At 60.5% G+C, this 16,247-nt stretch overlaps 2 protein-coding genes across 8 annotated transcripts; one reads left to right on the top strand and one right to left on the bottom strand.

The window, feature by feature from the left end:
* The first annotated feature begins 852 nt into the window (after positions 1 to 852).
* Positions 853 to 4,114, top strand: SDCBP2 (syndecan binding protein 2). The gene is made up of 8 exons (XM_052683736.1): positions 853 to 1,526; positions 1,632 to 1,725; positions 1,885 to 1,997; positions 2,117 to 2,278; positions 2,434 to 2,609; positions 2,684 to 2,855; positions 3,064 to 3,155; positions 3,258 to 4,114. Exons 1-8 carry the CDS (start codon positions 1,311 to 1,313, stop codon positions 3,310 to 3,312), a joined length of 1,080 nt encoding a protein of 359 aa, XP_052539696.1. The 5' UTR covers positions 853 to 1,310; the 3' UTR covers positions 3,313 to 4,114.
* Positions 3,898 to 16,189, bottom strand: SNPH (syntaphilin). 7 transcript variants are annotated; one of them, XM_052683729.1, is made up of 6 exons: positions 15,298 to 16,189; positions 14,722 to 14,770; positions 9,007 to 9,252; positions 8,245 to 8,445; positions 6,998 to 7,147; positions 3,898 to 5,978 (listed from the first exon to the last, which is right to left on the bottom strand). In XM_052683729.1, the coding sequence occupies exons 3-6, from the start codon at positions 9,066 to 9,068 to the stop codon at positions 4,874 to 4,876; spliced, it is 1,518 nt and encodes a 505-aa protein (XP_052539689.1). In that variant the 5' UTR covers positions 9,069 to 9,252; positions 14,722 to 14,770; positions 15,298 to 16,189; the 3' UTR covers positions 3,898 to 4,873. The 7 variants fall into 7 exon arrangements, with proteins under 7 accessions (XP_052539689.1, XP_052539692.1, XP_052539688.1 ...); XM_052683732.1 differs by having other exon boundaries at positions 9,175 to 9,252; XM_052683728.1 differs by lacking the exon at positions 15,298 to 16,189 and adding an exon at positions 14,861 to 15,276.
* Between the last annotated feature and the right edge of the window lie 58 nt (positions 16,190 to 16,247).

The following is a 16,247-nucleotide window of genomic DNA, read 5'->3' as shown; positions in this document are numbered from 1 at the left end:
TTCCACGAGGCTAACACAGCCCTGCTGGCACGGGTGCCATCCTTCTAGGGCAGACCTGGTGCTCACTCTCAGCTGTGCTTATCACATGTCTGCTGCTCCCATTGCATTCCGGGCACCGCAGGCTAAAAATAATGCTGGTAAAATAGATTGCTTCCTGCTGGCACACAAAGCTGAGCCATGCCCTGCATCAGGGCTGGCTCTGTGCCACGGGCACCCACAGGCCCTGCGTGTGTGGGGACACGGGGTCCGATGGCATCACGCAGGTTGGGATGCGTGGCTCAGTGCTGGCTTGACACCCTCCGCCCGCAGCCCTGACTCAGTTTTCCCACGGGGCCATCACGAATGGATGCGGGATGTGGCAACGTCAGCCCCACACAGAGAGGTGTCACAGGGGACAGACACCAAACACGGGGCTGAGGGCACCCGCTGCACCCAGCCTGTGCTGGGCAAAGGGCTGTGGTGGCTTCTGGTTGGGGGTTATGGTGACACTGAGCGGTGTGATGGTGGCACCTGGGGATTGTGTGGGTGGGAAGGGTGGAGGCCACCCTTGAAATGCACGACCCCATCTCTGTGGCTCCTAGGATGCTTGGAGCCATGGAAAGCAGTCCCCATCTCCATGTGTGTCCCTATCCATGTCCCTGTCTCTATCAGTGACCCCATCCATGTCCCCATCCCTGCTGCTGTCTGCTCCTCTCTGGGGCCGGCCCAGCTGCCTTGCCTTCACCTTCCTCCCCCATGCCCCACCTGGCACAGGGAGGTGGCTGTCAGCTGAGGCCACTGGGCTCCTCCCCGGGGATGGGCACTGCTATAAAAGCACGGAACAGGTGAAGGGCAGCGCATAGGAGCCAGAAATCTGCAGGTGAGTCTGGAGGGAGTTGGGCTGGGGGGTGAGACTGGGTTTGTGGGATCATCCCCCCCCCCCCCACCTCAGGATGCTGCTACCAGGCAAGATCCTGCCTGGCTCCAGTGGTGCTTGGAGCAGAGGTTGGAGACGGGCGCTGATGTTTGGGTGATGTTTTTTGGGGCACAGAGGTGTGCAGGGCATGGGGTGGAGGGAGCTGGTGGGGGGCTGAGAACAGCAAGAAGTAGTGATGGAGGGCTTTTGTCCACGGGGGTGTCGCCCATGGGGGCATCACCCGGCTGAGTTTGGGGAAACTAAAAGAGCCTCCGTGGGCTGCCTGGTGTAGCCAGCACATCACACCTGGAGCAGGGTGCTTGCTGGGATGCTCATGCTCATGCTCGTGCCCCTCACGTGCCCCAGCTGCTGGGATGTGACAGAGGCAGTGGCCCCGATGATGCAGTCCTGAGTCATGCCCCAGGCTGCAGGTGATGGCTGGGACACAGAGATAGAAGTAGAGCGAGCCCAGCCCTGTGGGTCCCTGAGGGGTGTTTGTGGCACTGCACCCAGCCCTAAAAAGCCCCGACCCTGTCCTCATCCCATCCCCATCCCATCCCCAGGCTCAGCACCAGCGATGGCAACGCTCTACCCCTCACTGGAGGACATGAAGGGCCACCAGGTCCTGCAGGTCAGTGTCTGTTCATCTGCACTATGGGGATGATCAGCACCCATTGGGTGCTCATGGTGAGCCCAGAATAGGGGCTGTGCCTCGAGCAAACCCCATCTCCCCCAGGCACAGGCAGCTGCTGGGATTGGCACCCCTGCCACCACAGTGCTCACTGAGAAGCCAAAGCTCCTGGAGAAGCCGAAGGTCACCTCTAGCATCGGTAATGTGGGGTGTGGTGCCAAGGGGCTGTTTGGGGTTGGGGTATGGAGGTGCTCACATGGTGGGGGTTCATCTGTGGACCCCAGCAACTCGGTGTGTGGGTAGGGGATGAGGTGTGGGGGTTTCTTGGCTCATCCCATGGGTCTCTCTGTGTCCACAGTGCCCTCAGCACCACCCGCGCTGTACCCCAACCTGGCCGAGCTGGAGGATTACATGGGGCTGGTGCTCTCCAGCGAAGAGATCCAGAAAAACCTCTTCCCAGATAACAGCACTGTAGGTTCAGGGCGGTGGGTCCCCTCCCGTAGCCGCATCCTGCCTGGGGAAGGGACGCAGCGTCCCTCGAGGGCTGATGTGTGTCCCCATGTCCCTGCTTATCCCCGGCCCCATTGCAGGCGCTGACTCCCGTCGGGTCTCTGCCGGGACAGCTGGTTGCCCCACTGAGTGGGAACAATGCGGGTCTGCGGCGGGCGGAGATCAAACCAGGTGTGCGAGAGATCCACCTCTGCAAGGACGAGCGGGGCAAGACGGGGCTGCAGCTGAAATGCATCGACCAGGTAGGGGTTGGGCTGGCGGGGGGCTGCGGTGCTCCGCTGCACGGCGTGGCAGGGCACGGTGCATCACTGCACGGCAGTGCATGGCACAAAGCTCAGCACTGCCACCTGGTCCCGGTGGCGGCCCTGCGCCATCGCTCCCCTCGCTGTGTCCACAGGGCATCTTCGTGCAGCTGGTGAAGGCCAACTCTCCGGCGGCGCTGGTGGGGCTGCGCTTTGGTGACCAGATCCTGCAGATCGATGGCAAGAACTGTGCAGGTTGGAGCAGCGACAAGGCGCATCGGGCTCTGAAGAAGGCATCCCCTGAGAAGATTGTCATGGTGGTGAGGGACAGGTGAGAGATGTCTGGTGGATGGGCGTGCAGTGCTGCTGTGTGTAAGGCTGATGCTGACCCCGCTGTCCCTACAGACCGTTCCAGCGCACTGTCACCATGCACAAGGACAGCAATGGGCATGTGGGCGTCGTGCTGAAGAAGGGGAAAATCGTGTCGCTGGCCAAGGACAGCTCTGCTGCCCGCAATGGGCTCCTGACACACCACTACATCTGCGAGGTCAATGGTCAGAACGTCATCGGCATGAAGGTATGGACACGGCTGTGTACCCGCTGCTCTCCCCATGGCACAACTGCCTGGAGTGAGGGCACCCCTGCAGTTGGTACGGGGCTTTTGGGTGCAGATTGTGGACTTGGAGCTCCTGCTGCCCTGGGAGGTGTGGGGATTCCCACATTGCCCTGGATGTGAGCTGGGGATTTGTCGTGGCATTTCATAATGTTTGCCCCTCCCTCCACAGGACAAACAGCTGATGCAGGTGCTGGCGGGCGCAGGGAATATCATCACTCTGACCATCATCCCTGCTGTCATCTATGAGCACATGGTGAAACGGTGAGATCTGTGCTCTCCCTGTTCCCCATCTCCTATCACCCCCCGCCCCACAGTGCCCCCAGGGGACCCTGGGGCTCCCTCTGACCCCTTCTCCATATGCAGGCTGTCACCGGGACAGATGAAGTCATCCATGGACCACTCCATTCCCGACCTCTGATGCCATCCCTGCTGCTCTAACACCTGGGGGCAGACGCCAATGTGGGCACCCCCATGGCCAAGCCTGGAAGAGGGGAGAGAACTCAAAGGAAATGCTGGAGATACCCCTTCAGCTCCCCCAAAAAGAACCCAGGGGAGCTACTGGCACGACACCATCCCATGTCCCCCAGCTCTCGGCACACGGACCAGGGTTGGGGGATGTGCTCCTGCCCCCAGTGCCTCTCCTTGTCCCCCCCGTGCCCTCCATATCCACCCCAGGGCAGACGCCAAAGGCCGTCTCCAGCCAAGCAGACACAGACCCAGCGACGTTTATTACATCCACCGCAGTACAGGACAGCGGAAACGAGAGAAGAGAGGGGGGAGAGGTTTACAGCTTTGTCAGGTTTTTTTTTTTTTTTTTCTTTTTTTTTCCACTTCTGTATTTAAAAAATATATTATATAGATTTGTCTTTCAAATATAACGTTACATTTATTTCTTGGCTAAGCTTTGGATAGTCGGACAGACGCGTACACGGATCCACGAATACATTGCACGAGAGGTTATAGCCCAGGGCTGCTCGCTCCGACCGCTGCTCCCCAAACACTGCATGCAGTGCCAGCCCCCACCCCACGGATATGGGGGGCTGGGAGGGCACAGCGTCCTGTGGTGAGGGGGGGGGACACCGTTGCTTCAAGTCACGAGGAAGCTGCAGACATTCGCGGTGGGGGCCAGGACCCCTCGGTACACCCGGGGGCCGCCCCTGCTGACCAATCTTTGCTGTCTTTGCTTTTCCAATAAAATAAATAAATATCCTCCCCCTCCCCCCCCCCCCTCAAAAAAAGGCATTTTGCAGTAGTTTCCCCCCCCCAACCCCTCCTGGGAAAATAGGGTTTGGGTGGGGAGGGGTGGACAAGGATGCACCCAAACCAAGAGGGTGCCCGGTCCCACTCCACAGCAGCCAGACCCGGTTCCAGGGCCCCAACTTTACCGAAAGGAAATGAAAGTGAATATAGTGCAAAGCAAATGAATGAACGGAATGGACGGCGCTGCGGGCGGCTCAGCCTTGCTCGGGTGTGAGGTATATCCAATTCCATCCCATTTCCACCCTCCATGTCCAGGGGGTTCCCTCCGTCCTCTTCCACGTCCCATTGTGCAATGCTGCACCCAGAGCAAGGAGTCTGCTTGGGGAGGGGGCCGGGCTGCACCCCATCGCAGCCCCCACCCCGGTGCTCGGTGCCTCCTCGCTCTCTCCCACTGCAGCGACGTCCCCGGGTCCGTGCGAGGACAACCGAAAAGAAAGCAAAGTGCCACGCGGTGACACCGCGGGATGACATCCCCAGCACCGCAGAGCTGCTTGCAGGGACGGGGCCTGGCCACCCTTCGTATCACCGCGTCGAGCCCTCGGCATCCTTGGGGACAAAGGCTCAGGGCAGCACGCCCACCCCGCGCCCCTTCTGCCCCCACCCCAAGGGGCTTTACGAGGAGCAGAGCACACGGAGCGCCACGTCCCCCAGCGCTGGGCTCTACAATCAGCCGTCGGCTCCGTGGGGTGGGCTGGGGGGCGGGACGGGGCTGCGGGGGGTCAGGGCTGCGCTCCGCCCCCGGGGTTGGGGCTGCTGACGGCGCGGCAGCCCATCCTGCGGATGGAGTGCAGGGCCACGGTGCAGCAGCCGCGCAGCAGCGAGCTGATGTTGTAGATGGGTTGGCCCTGGCGGCGCTGCGAGCGGCACAACCACGCCACCGTGGGCACAGCCGGCACCACCACGGCCAGCAGATCCACGATGAAGTGGCGGCTCCAATAGCTCTTGGATGGAGCGCCGTCGCAGCCCGGCTCCGCTGTCGCATCCTCCTCGGGCGCGCAGGCGATGGCCACCGAAGGGCCGGCGCTGGGGGGCTGCTGCACGGTGGGGTTGTGGGGCACCTCCCCGTCCTCGGGCTCCAGGTCCATAACGCCGGCGGGATTCGGCATCTCGCAGCCCGGCGCCACGTCTTCCATCTCGGACACCCAAACCGAGGTGGGGCTGCCCAAGCTGCACGCTTGGGATTTCATCACCTTCTCCAGGAGGGTGTCCAGGTCGGGCTGGCAGTGCGCAAAGTCCGTCTGGATGGCGCGCTCCTGCATGCAGCTGGCCTGCACGCCCGCCTCTACGCCGCCCCGCAGCCCCAGCAGCTTCTCGTAGGTGGAGCTGGGCGGCAGCCGCCCGCAGGGCTCCCCCCCTTCTAACAAGTCCGGGCGGCCGGGAGCTTCGTCCCCCCCAGCAAAGCCGCTGTCGGCCCCTTCGTCCACCGAGATGGTCTGCGATCCGCCCACGGTGCGCTCGCCGCCCGCCTGGTCGCTCAGCTTGGTGTAGGTGGAGCTGCGGGTGAGGGATCTCGCCGGGGATCCCCCCGCCGACTCAGCAGCCCCCTCCTCCTTCAGCCCCGCGCCGTTCTGTGCCACTTCCATGCTGTGCAGCAGCGTCTCCAGCTTCTTGTTCTGGATGTTGATGTCGACGAAATACTTCTGCAGCCCCTTGTCCTTCTCCAGCAGGTTGTTCTTCACCGTGTCGATCACCTGCTTCAGCTGCTTGATCTCCTTGCGGGCCTCCTTCAGCGCCAGCTGGGCCTCCACGCGGTGGCACTCCTCCTCGATCCAGTCCTCCTGCATCCGCGACAGCTGCGTCTTCAGGTCCTCGATCTCGGCGTCCCTGCAATGAGATGCAGGCGGACACACGGCGTCACCACGGGTCAGGAGCAGGATGCCCCGCGGTTCCCACGGTGGTTCAGAGCAGTGATTTAGGGTAAAAACACTCAGGAAAAAAAACAACCATGTTTGGGATGTAGGGCTGTGTCCAGGTATCCAGGAACCCCAGCAGTGATGCCCAGCCAGCTCCCAAACGCAGATGTGGCGCATAGGGTCATATTTTGGTGGGCATGGTGGGGATGGGTTGGTGGTTGGACCCAATGACCTTGGAGGTCTTTTCCAATCTGAATGACTCTACGCAGGCATGGTGGGCTGGCCGTTGGATCTGATGATCTTAGAGTTCTTTTTCAGGTTTGATGGCTCTATGATCACAGGGAAGAAGAGGAGGCTTAGGGAGAACTCATTGCTCCCTACAGCTCCTGAAAGGAGGTTGGAGCAAGGTGGGCTCAGCCTCTGCTCCCAGGTAACAGAGATTACCTGGGGGGGGGGAAGGTGGTGGCCTCATATTGCAGGGGATGGTCAGGTTGGGTGGTAGGAGAAATTTCTCCTCCGAAAGAGCGGTGATGCAGTGGCAGAGGCTGCCCAGGGGATGGTGGGCTCACCGGATGGTGCTCCAGATCCGTGAAGATGTGGCACTGAGGGACGCGGCCAGTGGGCACGGTGGGGTTGGGCTTGGGGATCTTGGAGCTCTTTTCCAAGCTCAATGACTGTGATTCTAAGGGCTGTGCGGGGACACCGGCTGCCCATGGTGGCTGGCTGGCAGCTGGCAGGGCGGTGAGGACGTGCCTAAGCCCCCAGAGGAGCAGATGGAGCTCAGCCACCGCGTGATGCTGACATTCAGAAAAACCGTGGGAGAGAAAAACCAGCCACGAAAGAAAGAGCACAGTCAGCCCCGGTGAGCACGCCAGGCTCTGCAGCCCCGCCAGCTGCTCCGTGCTGTAGCAGTGAATTCAGATTTTCAGAGGAAAATTACAAAGAGAGAGAGCCAGGTGCTTGCAAGGAGCCCCACAACCCCACACCTACCTGTCCTGCAGCCGCTCCTGCGTGTCCTTCAGGCGGGCTTTCAGGTGCCGGATGCAAACCTCCTTCTGCTGCAGTGGGGTCAGGTACTGCTCTGGTGTGGGTGGTTTGATGCCATGGTTGTCACTGCACAGGTTGTATTTGGCCGAGCGCCTGCGGGGACACGGCTGTCACCCAGCTGCTGGCCCAGGGCTGTGCTCCCCATGGACATGTCACATGCACTCTTAGCAAATGTACCATGAGCATGGTGACTCCAAACTGGGGTCAGTCCCACCAGAGGTGTGCAGTGGGATAGGCTACAGTGAAGCAGGTCTGAGCTGCCCACACATCCCAGACTGCAGCAGCAGTTCTGGACCCTCCCTGTGTTGCCACCAGCACAGCTGAGATTGATGGATGTCTTTGGGCATCAGCCCGGTGCAGCTCAGCAAGCATGGGGTGGAGATGCTTGGGGAGAGGGGAGGAGAAAGGCTGCTGCTCTATGGCTGCATGCTCAGCTAGGGAGCAGGCACAGAGCTATGCACAGCTCCAGATGCTTGTGTCTTGCAGCAGGCTGCACTGAGACCCCACACATCACAGTGGGGTGCTCCGAACCCCCTGTGCATTGCAGCAGAGCAAAGTCCCCGTGCACTGCCGTGGCACAGCTCAAAGCTGCCAGGCATCATGCAGGCAGATCCATAGTTCTGAGCAGAGAGAAGCAATGTGTTGGGAGAAGCCAGGTAGGATGGTGGTCATCCTACCCCATCCCTGCTCTGTTTGCTGGCTGATCCCTTCATTTCCTTCCAGATGCAAAGCCACCTCCAGAGCTGGAACGCAGTTGGTGGGGTCAGTCCCAACCAAGGGCTAAGGGAGGAGCCTCACCGCCCAGAGAAACGTGTGAGCAGCCCCAAATACAGTTCTGCTGCACCTTCTGCCCCAAAGGCAGCGTTCCTGGGGAGCAGCGAACAGAGGGAGGAACGCATGCAGCGCACAAACCACAGCCAGGGCAGGACAGGAGGGATGAGCACGGAGCTGGCAGGAGGGTGACAATGGGGAGAAGACATAATGACAGCAGCAGAGGAGCTGTGGGGATGGCGGGGGCTCAGCAGCCCCTCCGGCAGCTCCGAGCACAGCAGCACGGCCTCCTCCTGCAGCCCCTGTGCTCCTGCCCCATGGCACGTGGGCACTGTGGGCACCGGGGCCGGCACTGCTCCCCCTGCCCGGGGAACCCCCAGATGGGGACAGTGCCCACGGGGCTGCGGGCGAGGGGTTACCTTGGGGTGGGGCTGCTGTCGCTGCCCTTGTAGGAGCCAGAATTGCTGCTGCTGCTCAGCGAGGAGGTGCCGTAGGTGTCCCTCCCGGGGGGCGAGGGGCGCCTGGAGGCAGGGAGAAGAGGCTGTGTCTCAGGCCGAGTGGCTGAGGGCGCTGACGACTTAAAGAAGGAGGCAAAACCACTCCGTCCATAAAGCCCGCGACTGCCAACCACCGCACCGAGAACACACAAGACAAAAGGACAGAACAAACAGCAGGGATCAAAATGGCACGGAGATGGGTGTGAAGGTGGGGGTAGGGGAGCCCAAACCCACCCGCTCCATCCCATGGGTACCCGCATGGCATCCCCGTGCCCAGGGACCGGGAGCCCCTAGGAGAGGGTCCTGGAAGTGGGCTGGGGTGGACAGCACCCACACATGGGCATCTCTGCCCCTTCTCTGCTGGTGATGGCTGCGGTCAGGAAGTAAAAAAGTGCAGCCCAGGGTATGGAGACACTCAGAGGGGAATAAATGCTTCTTCCCTCTCTTTTTCCCTATTGTTTGCTATTGCTACAGCTCAAGAGAGCCCTTCCAAGAGCCAATTCCCCTCCCAGCATTGCTGCCAATCCTAGGACTGTGGGGGGGGGGGGAGAGAAGGGGACATCCACCAACACCACCTTCGGTGGACGGGACCAGGAGTGGATCCTGGGGCGAAGGAACAGATCCTGGCAACATGGAGTGGACCCCAGGACTGCAAGATTGGTGCCGAGTGCGGCAGACACATACAGAGACGGACGGGTGCTGTGCTGGGGGTGCTCCATGCGGGGTCGGGGAGCTGTGGGCAGCATCCAGCGACATGCAACGCCCCGAATCCTCAAAGCTGCATCCCTGGGCTGCTCCCTGCCCTGCTGTGGCCCTGGCTGGTCACCGCTGCTGCTCCCTGTGCGTATTCACCTTCGTGATCCGGTGGATGAGCGTCTGCTCCCCGGCAGAGACATGGCTGTGGTGCCGCGGGTCCTGGGCACAGGGGAACTGCAGAGGAAAAGCAACAGAGAGAGGAGGTCAAAAGGGGAAATCCAGCCGGGACAGAGCCCACCATCAGCTGTGTGAGGTGTCGATGCAGTCCTTGGGTTGCCTTTATGGCACTGCGCCGTGATCCCATGGCCCAGCAGCATCACAGTGCTGTGCCCAGAGTTGAGTCTTTCCTCCCTTCATAAGGCAAAGCACAACCAACACCTGCACGTACATTACTAAGGCAGAAACACCCATTCCTGCCCCCTCACTGCATCCTGCTCCATACTTCATTAATTAAACCCGAATTGCCCATTCATCAGTGACATCAGGTGAGGAAGCACAGATCCCTGCGTGATGCGGCAGCAGCAGCAGCTGCTAATCCCATGAGAAGCACAGATCCCATCTGCCTGAAAATAAATAGGGCAGATCCCGAGGTCTGCAGCTCCAGCAGGCAGCAGCTCTGGGCCCACGTGGGGATGGGAACTGCTGCAGAGGAGGATCACTACAGAGAGCATCAGTTCTGCACATCCACGGCACTGAGCAGTGCTGCTGCTGCCCTATGGCATTCACAGCGGGCTGGGAACAGCTGGGCACTGCACGCCTTCACCCCCCCTTCCACCCCCCATCCTGGTACATTCCAACTGCATCTGTCCCAGATCTCGGCAGCTCCAGCCCAGAGCAGCTCCAGCAATGGGCCCTCTGATAATCGATGGGTTGGGACTGCTGAGTGCTGCCTGGGCTGCGGGCCAGGGCAGGGAGAGAAGTGGGCCGAGAGGGGAGGAGGGAACGCTGCCGGCCCACGCCTGATGGAGCCTTTTGTGTTGGAAATCTCAGATTGTCTCCCCCAAGGGTAACTTCCATCCAATGCTCAGAGTGCTCTCCTTTCTCCTGGTTTCACACCTGCCTGTATTCCAGCACAGGGCACCAACGAGACAGAATGAACCGGAGCAGCCCTATGCCCTACACAGAAGGTTCCAGTCCCTGGGCTCGGGGGTCACAGGGATGGGGGAAAGCCCTTGGAAGGGACAGCGGTGCTCTGTGCTGCAGGATCAGAGCTCCCGGATCAGCTGCCCGCGGCCGCGGGGCTTTGCAAATGCAGCAGCATGAATCAGCATCCAGCAGAGCCCGGCCCCCGGCAGCGCGTGCCGCAGCACAGCCCGGCCCCGTGCATCGCCACCGTGCTGCCTTCGGGCCGAGCTTTGCGGGATTTGCAGCCACAGAGGTGAACTCCTCGCCCTCTCACCACCCCGAGTGCTGCATGGCATCCGTGCCTGCCCCGCAGCGCCCGCCTGCATCCTGCTCTTCCCATTGCCAGCTCCAGTTCCCATTCCTGCCTTTCCCCTTCCCCGTGGGCACACAGCAAAGCTCAGCTCAGGAGGGAGCCCTCGGGTGCACACAAACCCAGTGCACGTTCTCCCTGCTCAGGCTGCTGGGTGCCCTCCTGCGCCACACCGCCTTGGTTCTCATTGCTGGCAATAAAGCAGTGCTCTCTTTGTTCTCAGGAAATCCATAGGCTGCTTCCATCTCCCCAAAAGCCACACCGTGCCCACGGGCTGCCAGGACGGACAGGTCTGGCAGACAGACAGACAGACAGACAGATCTGCACATCCTTCCCACGCACGCTGCACACTTTGCCTCCGAGGGAGGAGGTAATTGCTTATTTGCACTCGCAATTAACGCCGTCATGTGAACCCAGATGAGCAGCTACAGAACCTCACCATGAAGGAAAGGGGAGGTGATCTGATCACATCTGAAACGCAACAGAGGGAAACGCAGCACAGCTCTCTGCTTTCTGCATGCTCAGTGCCTGCCGGCAGCTCTGCTGCAGAACCCAACAGGGATTCGGGATGGAAATGGCAAAGGGATGGAGGTGTCACAGTGCTGGTGGGACCCACAGCCTGGCCTGAGCTGAAATGCTGAGCTGCAGCCTGGGTGGGAGCTGCCCAGCATGGCATGCAGCCCACAGCAGCGGCTCCGGCTGCTCATCCATTAGGCATTAGGAAAAACACACAGAGAGGAAATGGAAAGTGTCCAAAGATAAATGAGAGGGTCCCCGAGCACGCCGTGTGCTCTCCAGCCAGGAAGACAATGGCAGGCATGGGGAGAGCTGAGGAGGAATCAGCAGCAGGTCACTGGAACAGCAGAAAATACCCAATAAACATGGCTTCTGCAAGGGGTCAAAGCAAAGCTGCAAGGATGGGCAGGAAGAAGAAATCCCATAAAAATATTGGGTGGGAGGCAACCCAAGCTGAGTATGGCACAGCAACAAAACACCAAGAACCTTAAAAATGGACGTCAGGAGCCAGGGCAGCAAGAGGGGAATCAGATCTGGAGCACCCGAGCGGCTCCTGCAGGATCCATCCTCTGCCATGACCCCAATTGGGTGCTGATTTCCTCTGCTTTGCTTTCATCTTTTCCTGCAAGATGAGGGATGGGAGGAAAGGCACCAAGGAGCGATGCTGGGGGGTTTGGGGAGCGCTAGTGTCCAGAGGAACCAGAGCTGTACCAGTGCCAAACCCAGCCTCGGGGAACGGCGGGATGGAGCTGCCCATCGCAAGCTCCAGTGCTGTCTCCTCACACCAACCAACAGCAAAATCCCCCACGGAGCTCCCAGCACGACCCTGCTCCTAGGACACAGCACCCCGCGACCCCCACCAACCCTCCATCCTCACCCAGTGCTTTCAGCCATCATTGCTCTGGTAGCGCTCTGTATCTGCTGCGCTCAGCAGCGGGCAGCGCTGCGCTCCGTGCTGACGGTGCACGGGCAGCACAGTGCCAGGCACAGCTCCCCCCGGGGACCACGCAATGGAACGGAGCGAAGCGAGGAGGGCGGGCGGAGCACCCAGAGCTCAGCCCCGTGCTGCAGGGAAGGGCTTCTCCCCATCAAGGTGAGCGCTCAGCCTTGGTTCTGGAGCCGGTGCTTCGCAGGGAAACACATCAAGATGGAACAGCGCGGCTCCTCCAGGCTGTGCCAGGGATGGACACCATTCGGGCTGGACTGTCATTGCTCTTTAGGCAATGGACCCTGCTGACCAACACCTCTGAAGACCCTCAGCTCCTTCCCCCAGGGGTTTTGCTTCTGCACATTCCTCAGATACCCCACTTTCCCCATTCCCGCAGGACCGGCCATGCCCTGCCCCACCAGCTCATCCTGCCCTCTCATGGAGCACACAGAAGCAGACAGGCTCCTCACTAACCCGGCTGCTGCAGCAGCCTCCTGCCTCTGTGCTGCCTTCCCCATCCGCTGCCTCTTTTGTTGGGGTTCCCATGGCTGCCCAGTCCCAAACCCCACGGGATGCTCTGGGATGCCCCCAGCCCAATTGCCATTCCCATTCCCACAGCTGCTCCTGGCTATCTGGGACAGCCACCAGGTGTACCTCCACGTGGTGCCTCTGCCACGTGTCACACACAGCCCCAAACAGCAGCAGATGTGACCCCACATGGGGCTGGACCACAGCTGGATCCATCCCATGAGCAGCACCAGCCCCTCAGTGTTCCAGCAATGGGATGCTCTGGGGCTGGCACACCTCACCAGACCCCATTCAAAGCCACCTAAATCCCACACCTCCTCATTTCCTTTGCCATGTTCTGCATAGGAATGCAGCTGGCACCGCTGTGCCACGGTGGCCCCGAGGAGCCCCAGCACTGGCCCAGAGTGACCCCCAGGGCTACGTCAGCCCCCCACGGACATCCTCAACGAATGCAGAGAACAAAAAGGGGCGACAGATCACAGCTCCACTTCCACAAGGCACAAACCCGCCTTGGAGGAGCCCTCACTGCCTTTTTTTTTTTTGTGCCGACTTCGCTTTCCCTTCACGCTAAAAATAAAGGAAGTGCAAAACAACAGCAAACAGCCACAGACTCGATTTGGGATGGAACGCTGCGGCCCAGAAAACAGCAACAGTGCCAGGATCAGGGCAGGGATGGAAGGGACTGGGATGTAGCTGGATGGATGTGGGGCCAAGGCAGAGGTGGATGGACGCACAGCCTCAGTCTGCAGACAGACAGACAAACACTGCTTGAGGTCACATCAGAGCAGAGCACTCGGGGCATGAGCAGAGACACAACGCGCAGAGCGTTTACTCAGCACCACCAGAAAAATCAATCCTGCTCCGAGCTGTTCTCTCACACAGGGTTTTTTCCTTTCATTCTCCCTTGTTTTGTAACAAAACACTGAGCTGACACCCGGAGTTTGCAGGAAAATAGAGACCATTGGATGCCACGCTCTGCAGCTCATCCCTCCCCCGAGGAGAGCATCGTGACAAACCCTGCGGCAGTCACAGCAAGAGCAGCACTGCGACCCAGACCTGATGGTCACAGCTGGGGGTGCCCAGTGCTCCCACCACCCTGTGCAGCCACACGGAAGGGAGAGGAAAGCTCTCTTTCAGGGCAGGAAGGCAGAGATGCAGACGATGGATTCATCCTCCAGCATAACAGCCACCCCTCCCTCCCAGCACACACGCAGCCGCAGCGTGGCAGTGGTAGGGCTGCCCTCACCCCCACCCACCCCAAATAGGGTCCCTGTGCTGCTGCACCATCCCACATCTCCTGTCTTGACCTGCTGCGACGCTCCCCACTGTGGGCACACATCTGCAAGCATCGCCTTTCCTGACCCCAAGCAGAGACCCCAAAGCCCTGCAGATGTCATCTTTGCTTTCCTGCACAAGGTCACAACACAGCCCATGCGTTACCCAGAGCAAAGTGGGAGCACTGCTGTTTTACAGGCACACCCAATGCATGGCAGCGGGTTTGGATGTGACAAGCAGGCAGCACTGACCTTGCAGGGAGAAGAGGAAAGGAGCGCACAGCTCATCAATCTGCTCATGTGCTTTCTATCCCTTTGGAGATGGAGCTTTAAGCCATTAAGTAATCAAATCTCAATCGCACAGCAGCTCCAGCTCCTGCAGTGCCCCATAGTGCTGGGAGGCACAACTGGGCTCTGCATGGAGCAGGTGTGGGTCTGGGGCATGCAAGGAGGGTTTGGAGCATGCAAGGAGGGTTTGGGGCATGCAAGGAGGGTGTGTCCAGTGCATGTGGTGTGGGGTTGGAGCACGGAGGATGGGGCTGATGGGGTTTTGGCGCATGGAGGGTGGGTTTGGTGCATGCAGTGGGGTTCTGGTGCATGCCATATGGGTACAATGCATCGAGGTGGGTCTGCTACATGGGGTGGGGGTGCACTGCAAGGCCAGCGACCACAATTCATGCGATTCCCACTGCAGGGACCCAGTGCACGCAATAGGGCATCAGTGCCTGCGTTGCTGCTCTGTGGGCACAGTGCAGGCGTGTGCAATGCGGGGCTGCTGCACGCAGTGCAGGGCTGGAGCACGCATGACGTGTGTCCGGTGTGTGCCATGGGCTGTGCTGCAGGCCTGGTGCTCTGCCCTCCCCGAGCACCCCCTCTCTGCCCTTCGACCCCCCAGGCACACGCAGCTCCCCCCCGTCTTCCAACCCCCCAGATCGGACCCCCGGTGCCCCCTCCCTGCTCACCTGCGCGGGGCCCGCGGCTCTCGGGGGCGGCAGCGCCGGGCTCAGCGACCTGGAGGGGAAAGGAGAGAGCGGGCGGTAAGCGGGGGGGGAGCACGGAGCAGAGCCGGGACCCCCACCACCACCCCGCGGCCTCCATCACCTGCGCCGGCCTCCATGGGTGCGGCGGCGGAGGGAGGGAGGGAGGGAGGGATGGAGCCGGCAGGGAGGGATGGAGGCAGGAGAGAGGGAGGGAGGGATGAGCGTCGCAGCTGCGTAATTTGCCTCTCGCTCCTCTGCGCTCTTAAAGCGACGGCAGCCCGGGTGCCCCCCCGCGGGGTTTCCCTGGTTTCTATGGTAACTCCCCCCAAAAAAGCAGGAAAAATAAAAAGTCGGGCTTCCAGACCCCTCCGCACCCGCCGTGCTCCCCCCCAGCCCCGCTAACGGCGCACGTCCGTATAGCAAAAAAGCTTCGATTCATGGCAGCTGGAGCGGAGGATCAGCAGAGCGGGGCTGCGGCAGCGGGGCGAGCCGGGCTGGGGGCCGGGCAGGTGCTGTCAGTGCAACGGGAAACGTGAATTCCGTTCCGCGGTTACTCACGGTGCTGCCCGCACACTTCCATTCGCAGCCGGCTGAACCTAACGATGGAAGGAGCTGCACCTGGGGTGGGAGGCTGAGCTCTGCCCTCCCCAGCAGGGCTCGCATCGATCGCTGCAGCCCGCCGGTGGGGGCAGCCCGGTGCTGCAGCTCCGTTCCGCTGAGCCCTGGGCAGCGCAGGGAGGTTGCAGTGCAGGAACCGACCTGACAGCTGCGTGCGTTGGATCCTACATGCATATGGATTTAAGGGAGGAAACGGTTCGTGTGCTGGCGAGGTCAGAGCAGGACGTGTTCCTGGATCCAAATCACAGCCCAACCTCAGAGCACACCTGACCGAGAAGGAAAACCAAGCCCACGTTTCAGCCCAAGCACATGTAAAAGCAGTGCCAGCATGCTGGGCTTCCTCTGCAGCTCCGTGTGTGACTCCCCAGCCGGTTATTTTGGAATTCTGACAAACCTGTTTTGTAGATATGCTCGTCTTTCTTCCTCTGCTATTTACAGCAAGGTTTGCACCTCATTTACTCTGCCACACAGACTGCTTTCAATGTATGCATATCCTGCCAACCTGCCTCTGGTTTATTCCCGCTTGTCTTCTGCTCTCCTCCAGCCTCCTTTTGTGTCTCCAGTTCCTGGTGAAGCCAACAGAAGCCTCCCTCTCTGAAAGAGCAAATTGTCCTCGTGTCAGCTGCTGCCAGAGCTCCTCTCCCTGGTATGGCAGCGGCAGACGTGGTGCAGGCAGCAGCTCTGCTGCAACACACATTCATTTCAAGTGCCTTCGGGGGAAGGAACGGCTTCTCCTCGTCTCCCAAGCCTGTCCTCTGTGCTGTTTACCTCCTGACCCCTCGTGGTGTCGAGCACCACATTAGCAAGGCTGGGTGTAACCAACACGAAGGCCTGGAGAGTCAGGATGACAGCATCATCCACCCTCATACATGTAAAGATCACAGCAAACA

The sequence above is a fragment of the Tympanuchus pallidicinctus genome, unplaced genomic scaffold (assembly GCF_026119805.1).
Source record: "Tympanuchus pallidicinctus isolate F22 unplaced genomic scaffold, pur_lepc_1.0 scaffold20, whole genome shotgun sequence".
NCBI classification, from domain to species: domain Eukaryota; kingdom Metazoa; phylum Chordata; class Aves; order Galliformes; family Phasianidae; genus Tympanuchus; species Tympanuchus pallidicinctus.
The sequence above is the reverse complement of the archived record's forward strand: the minus strand, read 5'-3'. Positions and strand labels throughout refer to the sequence as shown.

Coding starts and splice junctions, on each gene's coding strand:
- SDCBP2 (XM_052683736.1), top strand. CDS start 1,311: ATGCCCCAGGCTGCAGGTGATGGCTGGGACACAGAGATAGAAGTAGAG. Junction 1,998..2,116: donor TCTTCCCAGATAACAGCACT/GTAGGTTCAGGG, acceptor GCCCCATTGCAG/GCGCTGACTCCCGTCGGGTC. Junction 2,279..2,433: donor AGCTGAAATGCATCGACCAG/GTAGGGGTTGGG, acceptor CTGTGTCCACAG/GGCATCTTCGTGCAGCTGGT.
- SNPH (XM_052683729.1), bottom strand. CDS start 9,068: ATGCTGCCCACAGCTCCCCGACCCCGCATGGAGCACCCCCAGCACAGC. Junction 8,446..9,006: donor CACAGCACCCGTCCGTCTCT/GTATGTGTCTGC, acceptor GGTGGTTGGCAG/TCGCGGGCTTTATGGACGGA. Junction 7,148..8,244: donor GACAGCAGCCCCACCCCAAG/GTAACCCCTCGC, acceptor GTGTCCCCGCAG/GCGCTCGGCCAAATACAACC.